Source organism: Hevea brasiliensis, chromosome 13, assembly GCF_030052815.1.
Source record: "Hevea brasiliensis isolate MT/VB/25A 57/8 chromosome 13, ASM3005281v1, whole genome shotgun sequence".
NCBI lineage: Eukaryota > Viridiplantae > Streptophyta > Magnoliopsida > Malpighiales > Euphorbiaceae > Hevea > Hevea brasiliensis.
Window position 1 is genome coordinate 79,217,953 of NC_079505.1, and position 16,903 is coordinate 79,234,855.

The window sequence follows — 16,903 nt, forward strand, 5'->3', positions numbered from 1 at the left end:
TGATTGTGTTAAGGTCTCCATATAAAATTAACAGGAACGCACAGCTTCTTCTTAGTACTATCGTAAAGAGTACATTCTAACATAAAACAATCAGGCACTTGATTGCTAGGTATATAACAAAAGATAAAGCGCAGGAAATTACCCATTATGGCACCATTAGTTAAGAAGTCAAATTACTAAAAAGAATCAAAACAATATTGTAAATTTGCAATTTTACTGTTCAAACCTTATTAAAATTCACTAATATTTTATCTTATCAATACATCACAATGTCTGCATAATAAGACAAGGCATTAATCACTAATGTAATTGGCATTGCCTTTGTAATCATCCATTATAATTCATAATTAAAAAAGATGCCCAATAATCCATTTGTTTCATGGAAATGGAAAACATTTTCTGAGAAAGAAAATGACTTATTGTATTGTATAATTGCAATAATGAAAACTAGTTGCAAATTAATTTTTGAAGTTAGGAATACATTGAACTTCATATTATTTTTTATTTAAGAGTTGAATATGTAAGAAAATTTTACAAAATAAGAAAATTTTACAAAATAAATAATTAATAAGTTGAGATTGTCCTTAGTGACCGGCAGCAGTGGCTGATGGACGGTGCTGCTAGAGAGGATAAATGGTGGTAGCCAGACTAATAGCTATGTGCTTTTATTGTTCCTTTATAAATTTCTTCCTCTTTTATTATGAGTTCGTAAAAGTTCATAAAAAATTCCTATTTCGAAAACGAGAATTCATTATCCTTCCCTTGGACCAAGAAAACATTTTCAATTAACAATTTTCGTATGTACTCCAATTATCGGAAAAAGAAAAAGCAATTTCTGCGAAAATATTTACCACATAAAAACTGAAACGTAGTGTGATCACAAATGCATCACAAATTTGTTTCTATATAATTAAAGAAAACCACTGCAAATATAAAGATCGAAATAATGAATGATAGGACTAAAATGCTTAGCTCACTCACCTCATGCTCAATTGCTTCACCTACTGCACAGGCAGCTTGAACCACCCTAACGCTCCCATTCCCTCCATTACAAGTCATCAACAATCCCATCATCTTATGCATAGTAATAACCGCCATAATATCCGCAGGCAATGCGTCAAAATACGGTCCGTGAGAAAACTTACCGCTCTTCTGCTTACACAACTCCTGATCTGCCGCAATTGCATCCTTCAAAGGTTCAAACCAACCGAGAAACAAAGACTTTACATAGGGCAAATTGGGTGCCAGCTTCTGCTCACACATGTCCATTAACAATTCCTGATACTCTTTAGCTGCCTCCTCCCAGGCCTCTGTCTCCATCTTTATTTGCCTCTTTTTAAGCATATTGTACTTTCCTATACCCATACCTGCTATTGTCTTCTTTTGCTGGGGCCTAAATTGTATCTCCATTTTCTGGTTGTGTATGCTGATCTCCTCCATATGTTCTTGGAGTTCATCAGACGCAGAAAAGTCCGACTCGTCTGTTGAAACAATTGCCTGTGCAGCTGCAGTTGCATAGCCCTTGGAGAAAGCAGAAATACCAAAAGGATTCGTTAAATTAGTGAAACTGGGTTTTCTCAATTCATCATTTTGTGATGATAATATACCGACTCGGCGAAAACCCAGAAACGAGTAAGGAGAAGTTAGGCATGTTTGAGCCTCTGGAGGCCTAATTTTCTCGAGAAAATTTGAATCTTGATAAAATTTTGTATCATTTGAGGAAATTTTGAGCTTCTTGGGACAAGAAGAAGCTCGTTTGGCAAAGCTTCTCCACATGTTTTCAATTGATCAGAGACGGAAGAGGACCCCAAATTTAACAGAAAAGAAAAGATGCAAGTGATAGACAGTTAGACACAGAACCGACTTTCAAGAAAAATATGAGGGGATGGGAACTAGAGAGATATTTAAAGACATTGACAAGAAAGATACACCGCAGAAATTAGAAATCTCGAAGACAGAAGGAGGAAAGTGAAGGCCAAAGGCGAAAGCAGTCGCCTTTAAACCCTCCTTAAAACCTACAAGCTCATATATGCTCTTTGAATAGATCCACGGGTTTCAGATGGTGGGTACTGGACTTCTGGGTGAGTTCGGATGACCCGATCACTATTTTCCTCTTACTTTTCCTATATTGGCTTTTTTTTCTCAGTTAAAAAAAAAAAAAACTTTCAATGAAAAAAATTATAAAAATTCAAATGTTGCCAGATGGATGTTTTAATTATTATTTTATGTATCAGATGAAAGATTAAAAAAATAATAATAAGCAAGCAATTAGAGAATTAAAACTCAAATTTAAATTCGATTATGATAAATTTTTTACTATTAAATCAAAACAATTAATTCAAATCGACAATGCACAAATTAGATCTTTTGTTAACACAACAGAAATTGGTGAATGGCAAGAAAATATTAAAAAAAAAATACATTAATAGTTGAAATCCATTTAGGTCTAAATTTCAAATGTATAATGAATTAAATAGTTGTTTTTTTTTTCAATGATTAGGATTTGAAATATAATCATCTGATCATATCAGATCAATAGCTCTTGAACAGCCATACAAACCCTTGATTGTACTTTTTTTTTCTCATTGAAATGAAAAATTACATTGTTTAATAAATGACTTTTTTTTTTTTCTCAAAGATGAGTGAATAAAAATATAGCAAAACTCACGTTGTTATAATGGGCAAAGCCTTATAAGCTTGTTTAAACTTGCTTTACCGCTCATAGGAAGAAAGGGAAACCAGCAAGTTACTTGAGACTTGCCCTTTACTTTGGAAGCTTGAGAAGATCAAGAGATAAATGTCACCGTAATAAATGGCATTAATAGGAAGAGCAAAAATTAAAAGTGCAATTCTGCTAAAAATGTTTTCACCTCATCACATTGACAGACGTCAAAAACCCAATGATTCATCTCTTCAGCTGTAAATCATCAGCAGAAAGACTTGTATTCTTATGACTTGTATTCTTTTCCCACCAAAATTTTTACCTGCGCCCTTCTCTCTTCCACGCTCTTCCATGCGTTATTTTCCTTAAGGTTAATAAAATAACAGCCAAAAATTTCTAATATATTAGTACTTAATCGTTCCAAGGATCACTCTCTGCCCTCACTTCTGACGGTTCAACTACTTCTGGCTCTGCATTTTCATCAGCACTGGCAACAGATTCTGCAGCATTATCACCAACTGCCTCTGCTTCATCTTCAGATCTGCCCCATCTTCCGCCGAGTGCCATAGCCATCATCTCATATATCTTATTACCCAACTCAGCTGGGCTGTCAGGCTGCAACATCACAGGAAAAAATATTATTGTGAAAACTATGCAGGATCATGTAAACAAGGGGTAGGAACCCTCAGTCATCCTCACCGAGAATCCACTGGAGATCAATGCTGTGTCGTATAGGAGATCAACAGCTCTCTTCGCATCGCTGCTATCAGGTGCATTCTTGCACGCAGCCTGTTAAGTAGCAATATCATTATAAATAAATAAATAACCAGCTAGAAAAAGCAATTTCAGCTTCATTCTCAACTCTCATAGATCTCATATACAGAACAGTACCTTTCATCCAGTATTAATTAACATTATGAAAATCAAATGTCAATTATTATATACAAACACTGCAATTTTGGGTAGTAAAAAATTGAGCATAGGATAACTGTTACTCCACTCAACATTTAAAAACACTACACTGTTTCTACAATCAGCAATTACTACTATTGAGTCTTGACTGCTAGTAGTCTAGTTGTCGACACCATATTTTGGCCGATCCCCAGAATCAATAAATTTCGAAACCGATCCCTAGCACTAAGTCTCTTCTTGCCATCTAATCACAGTTCCGATCTCTCTTCACAGAGAGTTGAGTCAATGCTAAGCTCTCGTATCCGTTAAAGCCTTACCGGTCTCTCAAATCATTCACCGATCTCTCAAGCCAATTGTCGAATATCCTGACCAGTTAACTATATTCCCGATCTCTCTTGTCAGACGAAATTGAACTAACACTAGAACCTTGCTGCCAATATTTATGATCGACCTCTCTTTTAAAAGTTTAGGAATAATCAAGTTAAGGTTCCAATCCGGTTTAATGAAGATCCCGATCTTAGATGTTCAAATTTTCAATGAAGTTCCGTTTAGCGTTGGTTCTTTAGCAATCTCATGCATGTTGTATTTTCCGATCCCTCACACTTAGAATAATAATAGTTTTCAGTTGTTTCAATATACTCAGACAATCAAGTGTTTAGAAATTTTCCGATCACAACCATTCATCAAACAAAAGGCATTCTATTTCATTTCATTGCAAAATTTGTACAAGTTATTCGGCTGGGGGTGATCCCCCAGCCTGATCTACATTGCGCTCATCCTCTCCCTCCTCTTCGCTATCCTCACCCTCGCCCCCGGGAGCCAGGTCGGCCATCCAAGAGAAGTCCCCTTCTGGGTAACGCTTCTGGAGTTCGGCCAAGAGGTCCTTGTGAGCATTCACATAGGCACCAGCTATCCCTGTCACCATTTCTTCGTCTTTCACCTTAAGCTCCTCGATAAGTTGGGCGACCTGAGAAGCATCGTTGGCCCGGAGCGCCTCGACTTCCCTGAGAGCACGATCCCTTTCAGCCAGAACATGATTCTGTTCGGCCACTCTGTCTTCATAGAACTTCGTCCGCCCCTCAACTTGAGATATGTAATCCTGAGCGGATGCGAGTTGGGATCGGAGGGAAGCCATTTCCTGATTCTTCTTCTCAACCTCCTTGCCCAGGTGATAAGCCTTTTCCCGAACTATGGTCTGGTTCACCAGGCACTCCACGTTCAGGTTCATGGTGCGAGTCAAGATATCGTCAAGGCTGTCCGGGGATAGCCTTTCCCGATCCTCCCGAAGGCAGATGGAAGACCCCAAGACTTTGGCAAAACCGGGGTTCTCGTTATTCTTGAGGACTCCATCAACGTTTGAGCGCCACGAGAAGAGGATCTCACGAGAAGATTGAGAAGGACCCCTTTACGTGCTTGGAGCAATCGGAGGGTGGAGCCGCTCTTCTGTTGAGGAGGAGATTGATCGGCGGCCAGAAGGTCGGGGCGGGCCTCCTTGCGTCTCCCCGGTTCATGGTGGGAGTTGAAGCATCTCGAACGCTTCATCTCCTTTACTTTCAGGAGATCTCTCTTTCCTTCTTCCGCTTCCTAGAACCCTCATCACCCGCCATACCGCACAAAGGAGAGGTCGGTGAGATCGCTAAGGTCCCGAGATCCGAGATTTAGAAAATACAGGTCGAGAGCGGAAGTTCGCGATCTTGGGTGAGCGATGGTCCAATGGTGAAGCTCGGCAAGAATACTGATTTTTGGATCCATTACTATTAAGCTTTCCTCTGGTTCAGTTAATGCGCTTGAGCAAGGGCCTCGGTGCCACCACTACGAGGGAAGTCCTCAAAGCAGTCGGATTTTTGCTCCTCGTAATGAAGAAGCGGTTCTTCCAATTTTTAAGGGAGGAGGGGTCGGTGAAGAGCTCGCAATGAGGCTTCGCTGAAAGAACTGCTCGTCGTCCTTTGCGAAGTTAGCGGCGAACACCTTAGCCGTAGGTCTGATTCCCTTAGCTCGGCATAGACCTCGGAAGGCTACTAAGATCCGCCACGAGTTAGGGTGAACTTAAGCAATGCACACCCGGTGGAGTTTTAGGATCTCCTTGAAGAAGTCATCCAGAGGGAACCGAAGACCAGCCTTTACTCGTATACCATAACCAGTCATTCTCTTCAAAGAAGTGATCGGCTCGGTGATCGCCGTGGCACCGGATAAGTTCGCATTTAATCGGGCGAATATTCTACTCCTGGCTAAACGATTGTAGATCGGACTCTAGTAAGATCGATGGCAGCTCGTCCATAGGGAGATTCTCCCTCCCTGAAGAAGGTACGTGCCTTGATGGTCCGATCCGCCCCCGAGCTGGAACAGAGGCCCTAGGAGGTTCCGTTTGCGCACTTGGCCCGACCACTTCTTCTTCGCCGACGACCACGAACCGAATGGAAGGAGGACTCGCCGCTCTTTAACCTTCTGACCGCTCATTTTCAAAAGAAATAAAGAACTTAAACTAAAAGAAGATCAAAGCCCTTATCTGAGTCCGACGTCGGAAGAACTTGAGAAAACGAGAACTTGAAGTTGTGAGCAGGGTGAAAATGGAATGAGAGAACAACTGGCTAACCCCAACTCCTATTTATACTAGTCCGAGCATTTAATGCTCACGAGGCTCTAGGCAACGCATCGATTGGTGGGACTACAATGTTTCGACACTTCTCTCAAATATTCGAACATTCCAAGGAGATCGGTTAAATGGAGATCTGCATAATAAGTTGAATATCTTGAATGAAGGATTAGTTAAGAGTCGTTTTGTTAGGAACCAGATCGAACAAATATATCAGAGATCGGAAAATAATCAATAAGATAATAATTGGAGAAACAAGATTTTTATTTCCAAAAGATCGGATTACATCATTTGGGCGATCTCTAGGGATCGGATTACAATGAAGGTCTAACTACATCATTTGGGCGATCTCTAGAGATCTGATTACATTGAAGGATTACATCATTTGGGCGATCTCTAGAGACCGGTGGGACATCCTATCTAAAGAGTCCCAGGTTTATAACTGATCCCAAGGGTGTCGCCGATCGGAGCTTAATCCGCTATCGGAACACCCAATGTGGGAGGAAACCGCTGTCGGAACACTCAATGTGGAGAGAAGCCGAATGAACTTGAGGAAGCAACCGCCAAGGGTCAGCAGAGCATCAGACAAGGTTATGCGATCACCGGGGTCGTAAATTTTCAATCGAGGAATAAGGAAGTCCATCGGAGAGGGATCAAAAACCACAATCATGGCTTAACGATCACGAGGGAAGAGAAAGAAGGAAGAGAGAAAAAATCGATGAAGGAAATGTCTCGTGGGTATATATAGGGAAAACGGGCATTTATTAAAACGGCTTAACGCCTGAATCGAGGGGAAATTAATGCTTTGACCAGAGAAAGGGAAAGATCGGAATAATAGATCGGAAGATGGGAGACCAAAGATGAAAGATCTGAAAAGAGCATGTAAAAGAGATCAGAAAGAGGGAAGATCGGAAGGCAAAAATAATAAGACAAATAGTCGTTAAAGCGTTGCAGACGATATCTCCACCGCACGCCTAAGAATCGCCCACAATCTTGACAGTGCGGGGTATGTCATGACACATCCCAATCCCCACCGTTGATCTCATTGGTAAGGACAAACCGGAACCCTTGGATCAAGAGAGAAGACGACAATACTCTTTCGCTCTTAGCCCTCGATCGTTCGGACGAGAAGATTTGGGACCGCTGATTGAAAGAAGAAAAGGACAAAAATTCTGAAGAGTGATCTCAGCCATTCATTTTGATTCTCTTTAATTCCTGAACATCCGATCATGTCCTTCGAAATCTTGACCCTCCATCTCCCTCAAAATAAATCCTAACCCTTCATGGGAAGCACCCGATTCCTATAAATACCTGCATGAAAAACTGTTCAAGGGATGGGCAAAAAAGAGAGGTAGTTATTATCGCGGAAGAACTCTGAAACTTGATTCATTTGTTACTCGCTACTTTGAAGCTTTGATTAGAAAGACTTTTGAAACTAGTTTTCAAGTGTTTTCTTGAAAATGATTCGAACTCTACATTTTCGCTTGTTCATTATCCACACTCTCACTTTCACCTTTTATCATCTATGTCTTCATTCCCATTATTCAAGCTCAATTTCATTTCACTCGGTTTTTATCTTAATCTTATCGCATTTTAGCTAAGCACCCTTGATTCACAAAGAACATCACCCTCAAGCTAATCATCTGCCTTATTACTATTTGTCACCCCGTAGTCATTTCAATAGATTTGGCTCCTTACGGTAAGAGCTCATATTGCCGCTTTGTTAAGTGTTTACGTTTACTTTCCGCATTCTCTTTGTCCTTTTTATGCATGTGATTTTCTCAAGTTCATTTAGTGCCAAAGAACCTTAAAGAATGTTACTCTCGAGTTTATTTCTTTAGTGATCGCCTATCGCTTTATTAACCTTCGCTGCTTCGAATGCAAATTTTCTAGTTCCTAGTAGCGTGTAAGTGGTTGGGTAAAATATAGATAACTGCAACTTACGGGTCTCTTTTAAGAGAGAGAGCCTGAATAACACGTCAGGAAAATAGCCACAATATTAGGCTGACGTAAACGGCAATTCGGCAAGATGCCATAAAGTGGGATAAAACCAAAGTAAACGAAACAGAATAGATCGGACATTAATAGGTACCGGTAAAGTGACCTTAGGGGAGGTCAGCAAAATTTATTCCAGCTTTTCTTATTTAGTCACAAAATATCAATTAGTCAAAAGAAGCCTTATCCCCAGCACCTTAGAACGTCAAAATCTTTAGCTTTAGGACCTTATGACATGTAGCTGAAATTAAAATTTGGGAGATCGGAAAGATCCCATTAAGGTTCCTGTTAATTTAAAAAAAGAGATCGGAAGAGGATTCTTATCCGATTCTCAACTCAAAACTTTAATTAAATAGAGATCGGAGGAGAGTTCTTATCCGGTCTCAAATCAAAATTTCAAACAAATACTTAATAGAGATCGGAAGAGAGTTCTTATCTGGTCTCAACTCAAAATTTTAATAAACACTTAATAGAGATCAGAGGAGAGTTCTTATCCGGTCTCAAATCAAAATTTTAATAAAACATTAAATAGAGATCAAAGGAAAATTCTTATCCGATCCCTAGGCTAAAATTTTTATGAATACTTAATAGAGATCGGAGGAGAGTTCTTATCCGGTCTCAACTCAAAATTTTTAAATGATTTAATAGAGATCGGAGGAGAGTTCTTATCCGATCTCAACTCAAAATTTTAATAAATATTAAAGAGTTCGGAGAAGAGTTCTTATACAACTCTTAAATTAAATTTTAATAAAATAGTTCTTTTAGATAAGATTAACCTGCAGCAGTAACTCACTAAGGTTGTCTCATTTATTTATGTATCTGGGTGATCCAAATTTAGTGAAAAATCAAATGTTCCTTTAGTCAAAAGGATCAACATGTCCATTCAAGCCCTTCTAACTAATGCAAAGTTAAATCTACTTACCCTTATTAAGGGACGAGGTGGGGTGCCTAACACCTTCCCCACCCGTTTACGGACCCCGAACCTAGAATCTCTGTTTTGAAGTGGTTTTATTTCAATTTATCTTCACAAATGGTTTTCTTTAGTTACCCTCAAAACTAAGGTGGCGACTCCTCACTCTTTCCCACTTCGGTGAGTGATCGTCCAGGCGACCGCAAAATCCCTTGCGACACTAGTGCTTGTCAAACTACCCATGCAAACATTAGTATCTCGATTACCTCAAGACTCCTCAGAACTGATGTCAAGGGATGGCATGATATCTCCTTTCTTTTTCTTAAATCTTGCTTCTCTTAAAGTGTGAATCAAAAATATAAAATCACACTTGACATTCATGTATATTGATAAAAATTTTATATCACTAGTTGACTATAATTTAGTTGATTAGTGCCCAAGTGCTGCTTCTTCCCTTAATACATAACTCTTACCAAGCATACTACTGCATCTAGTCATCTACTTGTCAATGTCATCTGTGTTCTCAAAAATTACAAGTACAAAAAATGTAGTTCAAAGAAAAACTATGAGGATAAATAAAACTAGTGTGAAGAAAAATGTAGTTCCAGCTACTATAACAGAGATGGACAGCCTAATTAAAAATAAGTCGGTAGCTAATTAAGGGAGATGTCTAATAATTTCCTGGAAGGTTATTGTTGTCCACTTTAATAGCACACTAATATGATTATCATATTCACAAAACATTCCATTATCACGGGTATTCCATTATTTCATTTCCCAATTCAGCTCAACCAATTTGAATTCCTTCAACATCCCTACTTTTTAGACTGCCTTCCCACATCATTTTCTCCATTACTTCATGAATTATTTGTAAGGGATAAAACTCCAGAATAAAGAAATAACGCAAAATATTATCGCTTCAACAATATCAACCATCAGAGGGTAGAACAGCATACACTTAAGTCTTTAATAATGGGGTGATCTGGATTAATCTCCAGTATTCTCCTTCCTCTCATGAACTCCAAGCTGGAAGTGTCTCCAAGAGCTTGTGCTTTCATCAACCTAACAAAAAAGGGAAAATGTGGAAATAAGATCAACATGTGCTTGGGTTTTTATTCTAAGCATAATCAGGTTGGAGGATTGGGGGCTATTACAACCATCCCTACCTCTCCATATTGGCTGACCAACCAAACTTTCCAGAAACAAGCACACATGGAGATGAGCTTAGACGCTTTGAAACTTGGACTTTGGCAACCTTGTCACCAAGCTGCTGCTTTATCCAATCACAGAGGAGATTGAATTCCTGCTTAGTTTCTCTTTCCTTAACCTCATCCTCATCACCTAAGATTAGGCCCAAATTATTAGCAACAATGCACAATTGCTCATCAGAGATCAAGGAAGACAAAAGCAATAAGAAGAGATGAAAAAGGAATTTGCACTATCAACAATACAGCAGAAGTTGTAAGTTCTAACCAAGTTCTAGATCTTCCTTGCTGATATCAACAAATTTCTTTTCTTTGTAGGTCTGCAGATTCTGGATGGCAACTTCATCAATAGGTTCAATTAAATAAAGAACCTAAAAGCAATTGAAGTCATAAAACCACGTCAGAATCCAGTGAACGAATAGAGAAAAAAATCAGTTGTCTACTGATACAGGTGGCCTAAGACACAATTTTATAATGGAAACAGAAAAGGTAATGACAAAGTAAAGCATTGTCATTACAACAACCCCACAAAGCAACCAGGCAAAAAGGAAAAGAAAAGAAACAGATAATGGAAACTATGGGCCTTTTTACTTGTGGAAAACAGTTTTCTATTTCACATTTTCTATTTTCTAAGAAAACTCTACTTTTCTTCATTACCCGTCAATAATAAAAAAATAACTTTCTAATTCAAAAAATTAAAAGATATATATTCATATCTTTCATAATAAAATATAATTAGAAACGCATTTACTTTTAAATTTTTTTTTGATGTGTTATTCACTTATTTGTAACTAAATATTATTTTTGAAATAATTATTCAATTTGTTATGGAAATGTTACCAATATAATTTTGGTTATTGAAAACTCTTTGTTTTCCATTTGAAAACCTGGACTTTGGTTATAAAAACAATGAAAAACAACTTAAAGTTGTTCTCCGAATCTTAGTTAAATTTTTGAAAACTAGAAAAACTAGTTTTTGAATTCTCCATTTATAAATTTGGCCAAAAATAGTGTAAAACAATTTAAAGCTATTTTCCAAATCTTGGTTAAATTTTTGAAAACTAGAAAACTAATTTTCTAATTCTCTATTAGAAAACTGGCACATATGAACATGAAACTCAGTTTTTCAATTTTATTGAAAAACTATTCTAGAAAACTACCTCAGGATTTCACAAGTGAACATATCCTATGAGTATCAGTTTCACTAACATACAAGAATATTAGTTTCATCAATTAGTCAACAAACATTTGCTCAAAAAGAGAAGTTAACAAAGATGTTTAAACTACTGCAACAATAATCTATTTTATCCCTGCTTTGATATATTTCCTTATACGCATGCATGAGTGTTTATGTCATGCTTAATCTCATTTGCTTACTACTAATGAGCTCAAATTAAGAATACATTTGTGTTACTGCATGAAGACGAAGATGTATCAGTCTACTGAAAAGTATACAAGACAAATGCACACACCTCAATGCCTTTTTGAACCAACTTCTCCAAGAACGGAGCACTCTTGGCACTTTTCAAGCTGTCTGTTGCCAGGTAGTAGATAGCCTTCTGGTTCTCCCCCATGTTCTCAACATACTCATCTAAGGTTGTGAGTCCATCCTCACTTTTGGAGGTGTAGAACCGCAGCAAAGGAGTTATGCGCTTGTGATTACCAGTGTCTTCAATACATCCTAATTTGAGAAACCTGCCAAAATTCTCCCAGAATTTCTTGTAATCCTGAAATCAAGTTAAAAATATCCTGAGTTTCTTAGCTAAACACAGATCAAACAAGAAAGCAAAGTACACATAGATTAATTGATACCAACCTCCTTATTTTCACTTTCAGAGAGCTCTTGAATCATGTCAAATGTTTTCCTAACAAGTCTCTTTCTCATAATTCTTACAATTCGGCTCTCTTGAAGAATTTCTCGAGAGACATTAAGAGGAAGATCATCAGAGTCAACCACACCCTTCACAAAGCTTAGATATCGTGGAAACTGCCAGAAAATCACATTCAGCTTATTTCTCTGAGGAAATTATAACAACCTTAAATTGATATGGATACAAACATAAATAGTTCACATAAATTACAAGCAGACAAACTAAAACAATCAATTTAGTTTATAAAAACCTCACGTTCATTTATATCTCTAATAATGTGATTTTCTATTAGCAGAAAACTAGACATAATCAGAGCCAACCATTTCAGCCCACAAGGCACAAGCTGGAGGATACAGAAAGATCTTTCCCCAGTTAAACTTCGGTTTACAATAGCTAGTCATGAATATATAGTACTACATGGCCACACCACAGAAAAGCTATACACAATACAGAGCAATCCTCTAGGATTTCAAGCTATCAAGTGACGGCAACACTTACCAGCTCTCCATCAAAATCATCTGAGATAAACACCCGCTTCACATACAAACGTATATTCTTCGTTTTTGGATTCACAACCTCCTCATTGTTAAGAGGCCCCATTCCAGGTATGTATAGAACACTCCTAAACTCCACCTCTCCCTGCAAAATTTTTTAATTAAAGTTCATACCTAACCCAATATGCAGTCAACTAAGGCAATCAAAAACATTTTGGTACCTCTGTGGTGAAATGTGTGTACGCAAGTGGGTCCAAGAATTCATTAAATGTTTTCTTATAGAACTCATGGTACTCATCCTTTTCAACTTCCTTTGAGCTTCGCATCTGCAACGTACCAAACAAAAACGAAATAAATGATGGTCAATAAAACCCATATGCAAAGCATCCATTAAAAAAAACACGAAGGAAAGAAAAGGCATGTAATTGTGGATCAGTTCTCTCTTTCTCATGCGCACACAAACACACATGCATATGATAATTCAACACAATATGCATAAATTGTCAGTGTATGTACTCACCCATATTGGCTTTGTTTCATTGGCTAACTCCCAATCCCAATACTTTTCAGTTTTAGTTTTAGTTTTCTTTTTCTTCTCATCCTGGCAACAGGTACAAAAACTGACTTAAATGCCATAGTCAGACAGAAAGATAAGGCACAGAAGCATACTCAACTGCTATGTTAATTTACCTCTGGCTTTGCCTCTTCTCCTTCTTTTGGTTCTTCCTCCTCTTCCACCTGCCAAAATTTTGATTGAGAAAAGACTCTTTAATTAGGTACTGGCTTTACTGTACAAATAAAGTAATTATGGCAAAGAATAAAAGGTCAGCAAAAATCATCAAAAAAAAGTGCCCATGTATTAACTTATGAAATGAAGGATACAGTTCATACAAAGATTTAAGAAAAGACCCTGATACTAATGCTTGAAAAGTTTTACCACCACCCATACCTCTCTAAATTAAAAAATAAAATTAAAGGAAGGTTAAACAATATCAAAACCTTGAAAATCGTAACCTGTGAATAAATTTGCTCCACTAGCCAACACCCCCCCCCCCTTTTTTCCTTCCTTCCTTTCCTCTTTCTGTTTTCACCTTTTTCCTTCCACCAAAAATGCCAAAAAGGAAAAACTAAAAGAAAAAAAAGGGGGAATCCCCCTGCCTATCTGTAAAGAACTGAGAACAGAATGTAGATTCGAATAGAAGTTACCATCTACTGTATTTTTTATATGCAGCCATCCAACAACCACTAAAGGAAGAAATTTGATGTAGGTGTTCTCACCTCAACAGTCCTTGATTTTTCTTGCCATGTATAGATGGGGAAAGAAACGAATTGTGAGTAGTTCTTCACCAAAGCCTGAATTCTGACTGGATCCGAGAATTCATATTTATCATCCTCCTACAATAAACCCGCGACATATAAGACTGATTTATTATACAAAAAGTAACATCCAATAACTGCATCTATTTATTCACAATTTGGGAAGATAGATTGAGCAATATCAAAGAAAGAGAAAAAGAGAGAAGGGGGGGGGGGGGGGAGAGAGAGAGAGAGAGAGAGAGAGAGAGAGAACAAGAAGAAAAGAAACTGTTGTTATTCTGCCTGTGAGTAAGAAAAATTATTTCCCCCCAAATTCAAGCTGAACATAATTTTTATACTTGAATTATGCATAACAACCAAGAGTTTGAGACTTTGAGTACCCTTAGATAAAGTGTAATTTGTGTTCCTCGATGCAGAAGCTTTTCAGAATCACTTTCTTCCTTAATCACATACGAGCTACTGTCAGCTACTGCTTCCCAGACATATTGCTTACCTGACCTTGGGCTCTTAGTAGACACAACAACCTGGTTGTACATAATATATAAGACCAACCTTCATCAGCAAATTACTATGAAAACCATCTGTGTTCCGAAACAACAAGTTCATATGTAACCAACACACTGATGCATATCAAAAAATTGTCGAAATCATACTACACCTTCTCAGCCACAAGAAAAGCAGAATAGAACCCAACACCAAATTGACCAATCAAACCATTGTCTGCCCCAAGATCTTTATTTTCCTGTACACGACAAGGGAGAACTTAATTATATGCACGGAGCCTAAGAACAGCTAAGTGCTAAAATTTAAAGTCCATCTTGAGGATAAACTGACACCTTAAGAGCCTTAAGGAATTTTGAAGTGCCGCTCTGAGCAATAGTTCCAAGACAGTCAATGAGTTCTTCTTTTGTCATTCCAATGCCTGTGTCCCTGCAAGTTAAGAAGAATCAATCCAATAAACTAGCCAACTTATTTTCATTGGAAACAAAAATCGTAAAAGAGGAAATGGAGGTATACGTTATGGTAATTGTCCCATTGTCAGGATCAGTTTTTATACGAATCTCCAGTTCACCAGCGTCTCCAAGCAAAGATGGCTCAGTCACACTTAAGAATCTCAACTTATCTAGAGCATCACTTGCATTGCTGGGGAAAAAAGAAAAAAATAAAAAAAAACAGAGAACCAAGTCAACCAATAGATAAAGAAAATAACACATTTCTTGAAGGAAAGAGAAAAGGTATAGTAATCTTTCCTGACAGATCACTTGTTTTATGTTATGATATGTAAATGTTTGATATTAACAAACAAGAAATCAACTTAACAACTATTAGAACTAGCAACTACTAACGTACAGTATTATACTTCAAGCATGTATCAATCAGGGGACAAGCTCACCTCACAAGCTCTCTAAGGAATACTTCCTTGTGGCTGTATAGACTGTGAACTATCAAATCCAACAGGCGACTGACCTGAAATGATTAAACTCCTCAATCAGCAGTGCTTTGGAAAAAAAAAATTAGATTTCCAACAACAAATATTCAAAAAGTGTTCCAATTACAAAGAAATAGCACACGATTTGAAAACAGTCTATAAATTTCGTCCAGGGGGTCAAAGTGAAGCCAAAGTTAAAAAACAAAACTAAAGACATAAAAGCCCAAACTCAAGTAGCTAAAAGCTCAAAACTCCCCAAAACATAAAAAATAAAAGAGACCCACCTCAGCTTGATACTCGAATTTCTCTCCAGAAGAATCCGCGGCTTCTTTCTCGGCGACAGCAGCCTCGCACCGGACAGCAATTCGATTATTTCGTTTCTCAAGCTTCCAATTTCGGCCAGTACATGAGAAGCCCTTTCTGAGACCGTTATTTTGTGGCAAAAAGGGACTTCTTAGACTAAAGGACTTGCTGCTAAGATGTTTACGTGAAAAGGGTGTGGAAGAGGAAAGGGAGACCAAAGAAGCAGCAGCTAAGCTTCTGCTTAGAACTGGAGCCATTGAGCCCTAGATAGGTTGAGGGAGACTTGCAGTCGGGTGCTATAAGAGATATGTTGGGCTGTCAATGTGTCGCTAGTAACGTGGAAAAAACCCTCGCAGGGTTTAAGCGGGGAGAGAAGAGGGTTCTAGAAAGAAATGGCATACAACGTTTGGGTTTTGTTTTCGGACCCTTTTTTTTTGGAATCGTAAGGCCTGTATGCTGCCATGTCAACAATATCCTCTTCCATTTTCCATTTATTAAAAAATAAAATTTAAATGGAATTGAGCTATTCAAAATATAAAAAAAAATCAGGAAAAAGTAAAAAAGTAAATTATGATTTAAATTTTATGAACTGATACCTTAATTAACATTAAATGATGTCAATGTAGTGGATTATGTAATTCTGATATGACAACTTATATAACAGGTAATTATTATTTTTATCACATGTGGTTATGATTATATTTATTAATGAAAGAAAATATAATAAATTTTATAAAAAGTATTATTTTTTAGTGCTTTTAAATATTTTGTAAATTGATGTTCTATGGGAAAATATAAATAATTTTACACTGCAAGTTATATATTTTTGTCTATAATCTATGCACAGAATTGCTATTTTGATATAGGATTCATTTTCACTTCAATTTTCTTTTGACAAAAATATTGGGTTGGAAATACTACAACCTTAGTGTTTGAATCAACTGAAGCCCAAGTGTGGATACCAGCGTTTAAGGCTTCAACTGATGAACGAAATATTCAAGAAATTTGTCTCACTGTATTGCGTTTTCCCTTTTCATTGGAAATTTCTAACCTTATATTCAAGAAATTTCTAACCTTATTGCGTTTTCCCTTTTCATTGGAAACCGTAATTTTTACAACGAAGTTCATGGCTCATGTTTTATTCTATTCTCAACGCGTGTGGAAGCAGTGGATGAGCAAGCCATGGAGAGTTGTGATGCACACATTACACAA

The 16,903-nt window shown here is 37.5% G+C and overlaps 2 protein-coding genes across 3 annotated transcripts in view; both read right to left on the reverse strand.

Moving 5' to 3' along the window:
- Positions 1–2,803, reverse strand: part of LOC110666762 (DNA-directed RNA polymerase 1B, mitochondrial) — a 16,057-nt gene extending 13,254 nt beyond the window's left edge. Inside the window, exons 1-2 of one of the 2 annotated variants that reach the window (XM_021827354.2) lie at positions 2,669–2,803; positions 982–1,521 (exon numbers count right to left, since the gene is read on the reverse strand). In XM_021827354.2, the coding sequence (XP_021683046.2) occupies positions 982–1,440 (459 nt within the window). In that variant the 5' untranslated portion in view covers positions 1,441–1,521; positions 2,669–2,803. Of the gene's footprint in view, positions 1–981; positions 2,223–2,668 lie in introns of those variants that run through there. The other variant, XM_021827352.2, reaches the window with a different exon arrangement.
- LOC110660806 (heat shock protein 90-5, chloroplastic) lies at positions 2,795–16,085 on the reverse strand. The gene is made up of 18 exons (XM_058132360.1): positions 15,673–16,085; positions 15,353–15,426; positions 14,977–15,102; positions 14,796–14,889; positions 14,618–14,701; positions 14,340–14,483; positions 13,921–14,037; positions 13,333–13,380; positions 13,163–13,243; positions 12,864–12,968; positions 12,647–12,787; positions 12,094–12,264; positions 11,750–12,004; positions 10,546–10,648; positions 10,239–10,413; positions 10,029–10,134; positions 3,362–3,451; positions 2,795–3,277 (listed from the first exon to the last, which is right to left on the reverse strand). The coding sequence occupies exons 1-18, from the start codon at positions 15,946–15,948 to the stop codon at positions 3,074–3,076; spliced, it is 2,394 nt and encodes a 797-aa protein (XP_057988343.1). The 5' UTR covers positions 15,949–16,085; the 3' UTR covers positions 2,795–3,073.
- Between the last annotated feature and the right edge of the window lie 818 nt (positions 16,086–16,903).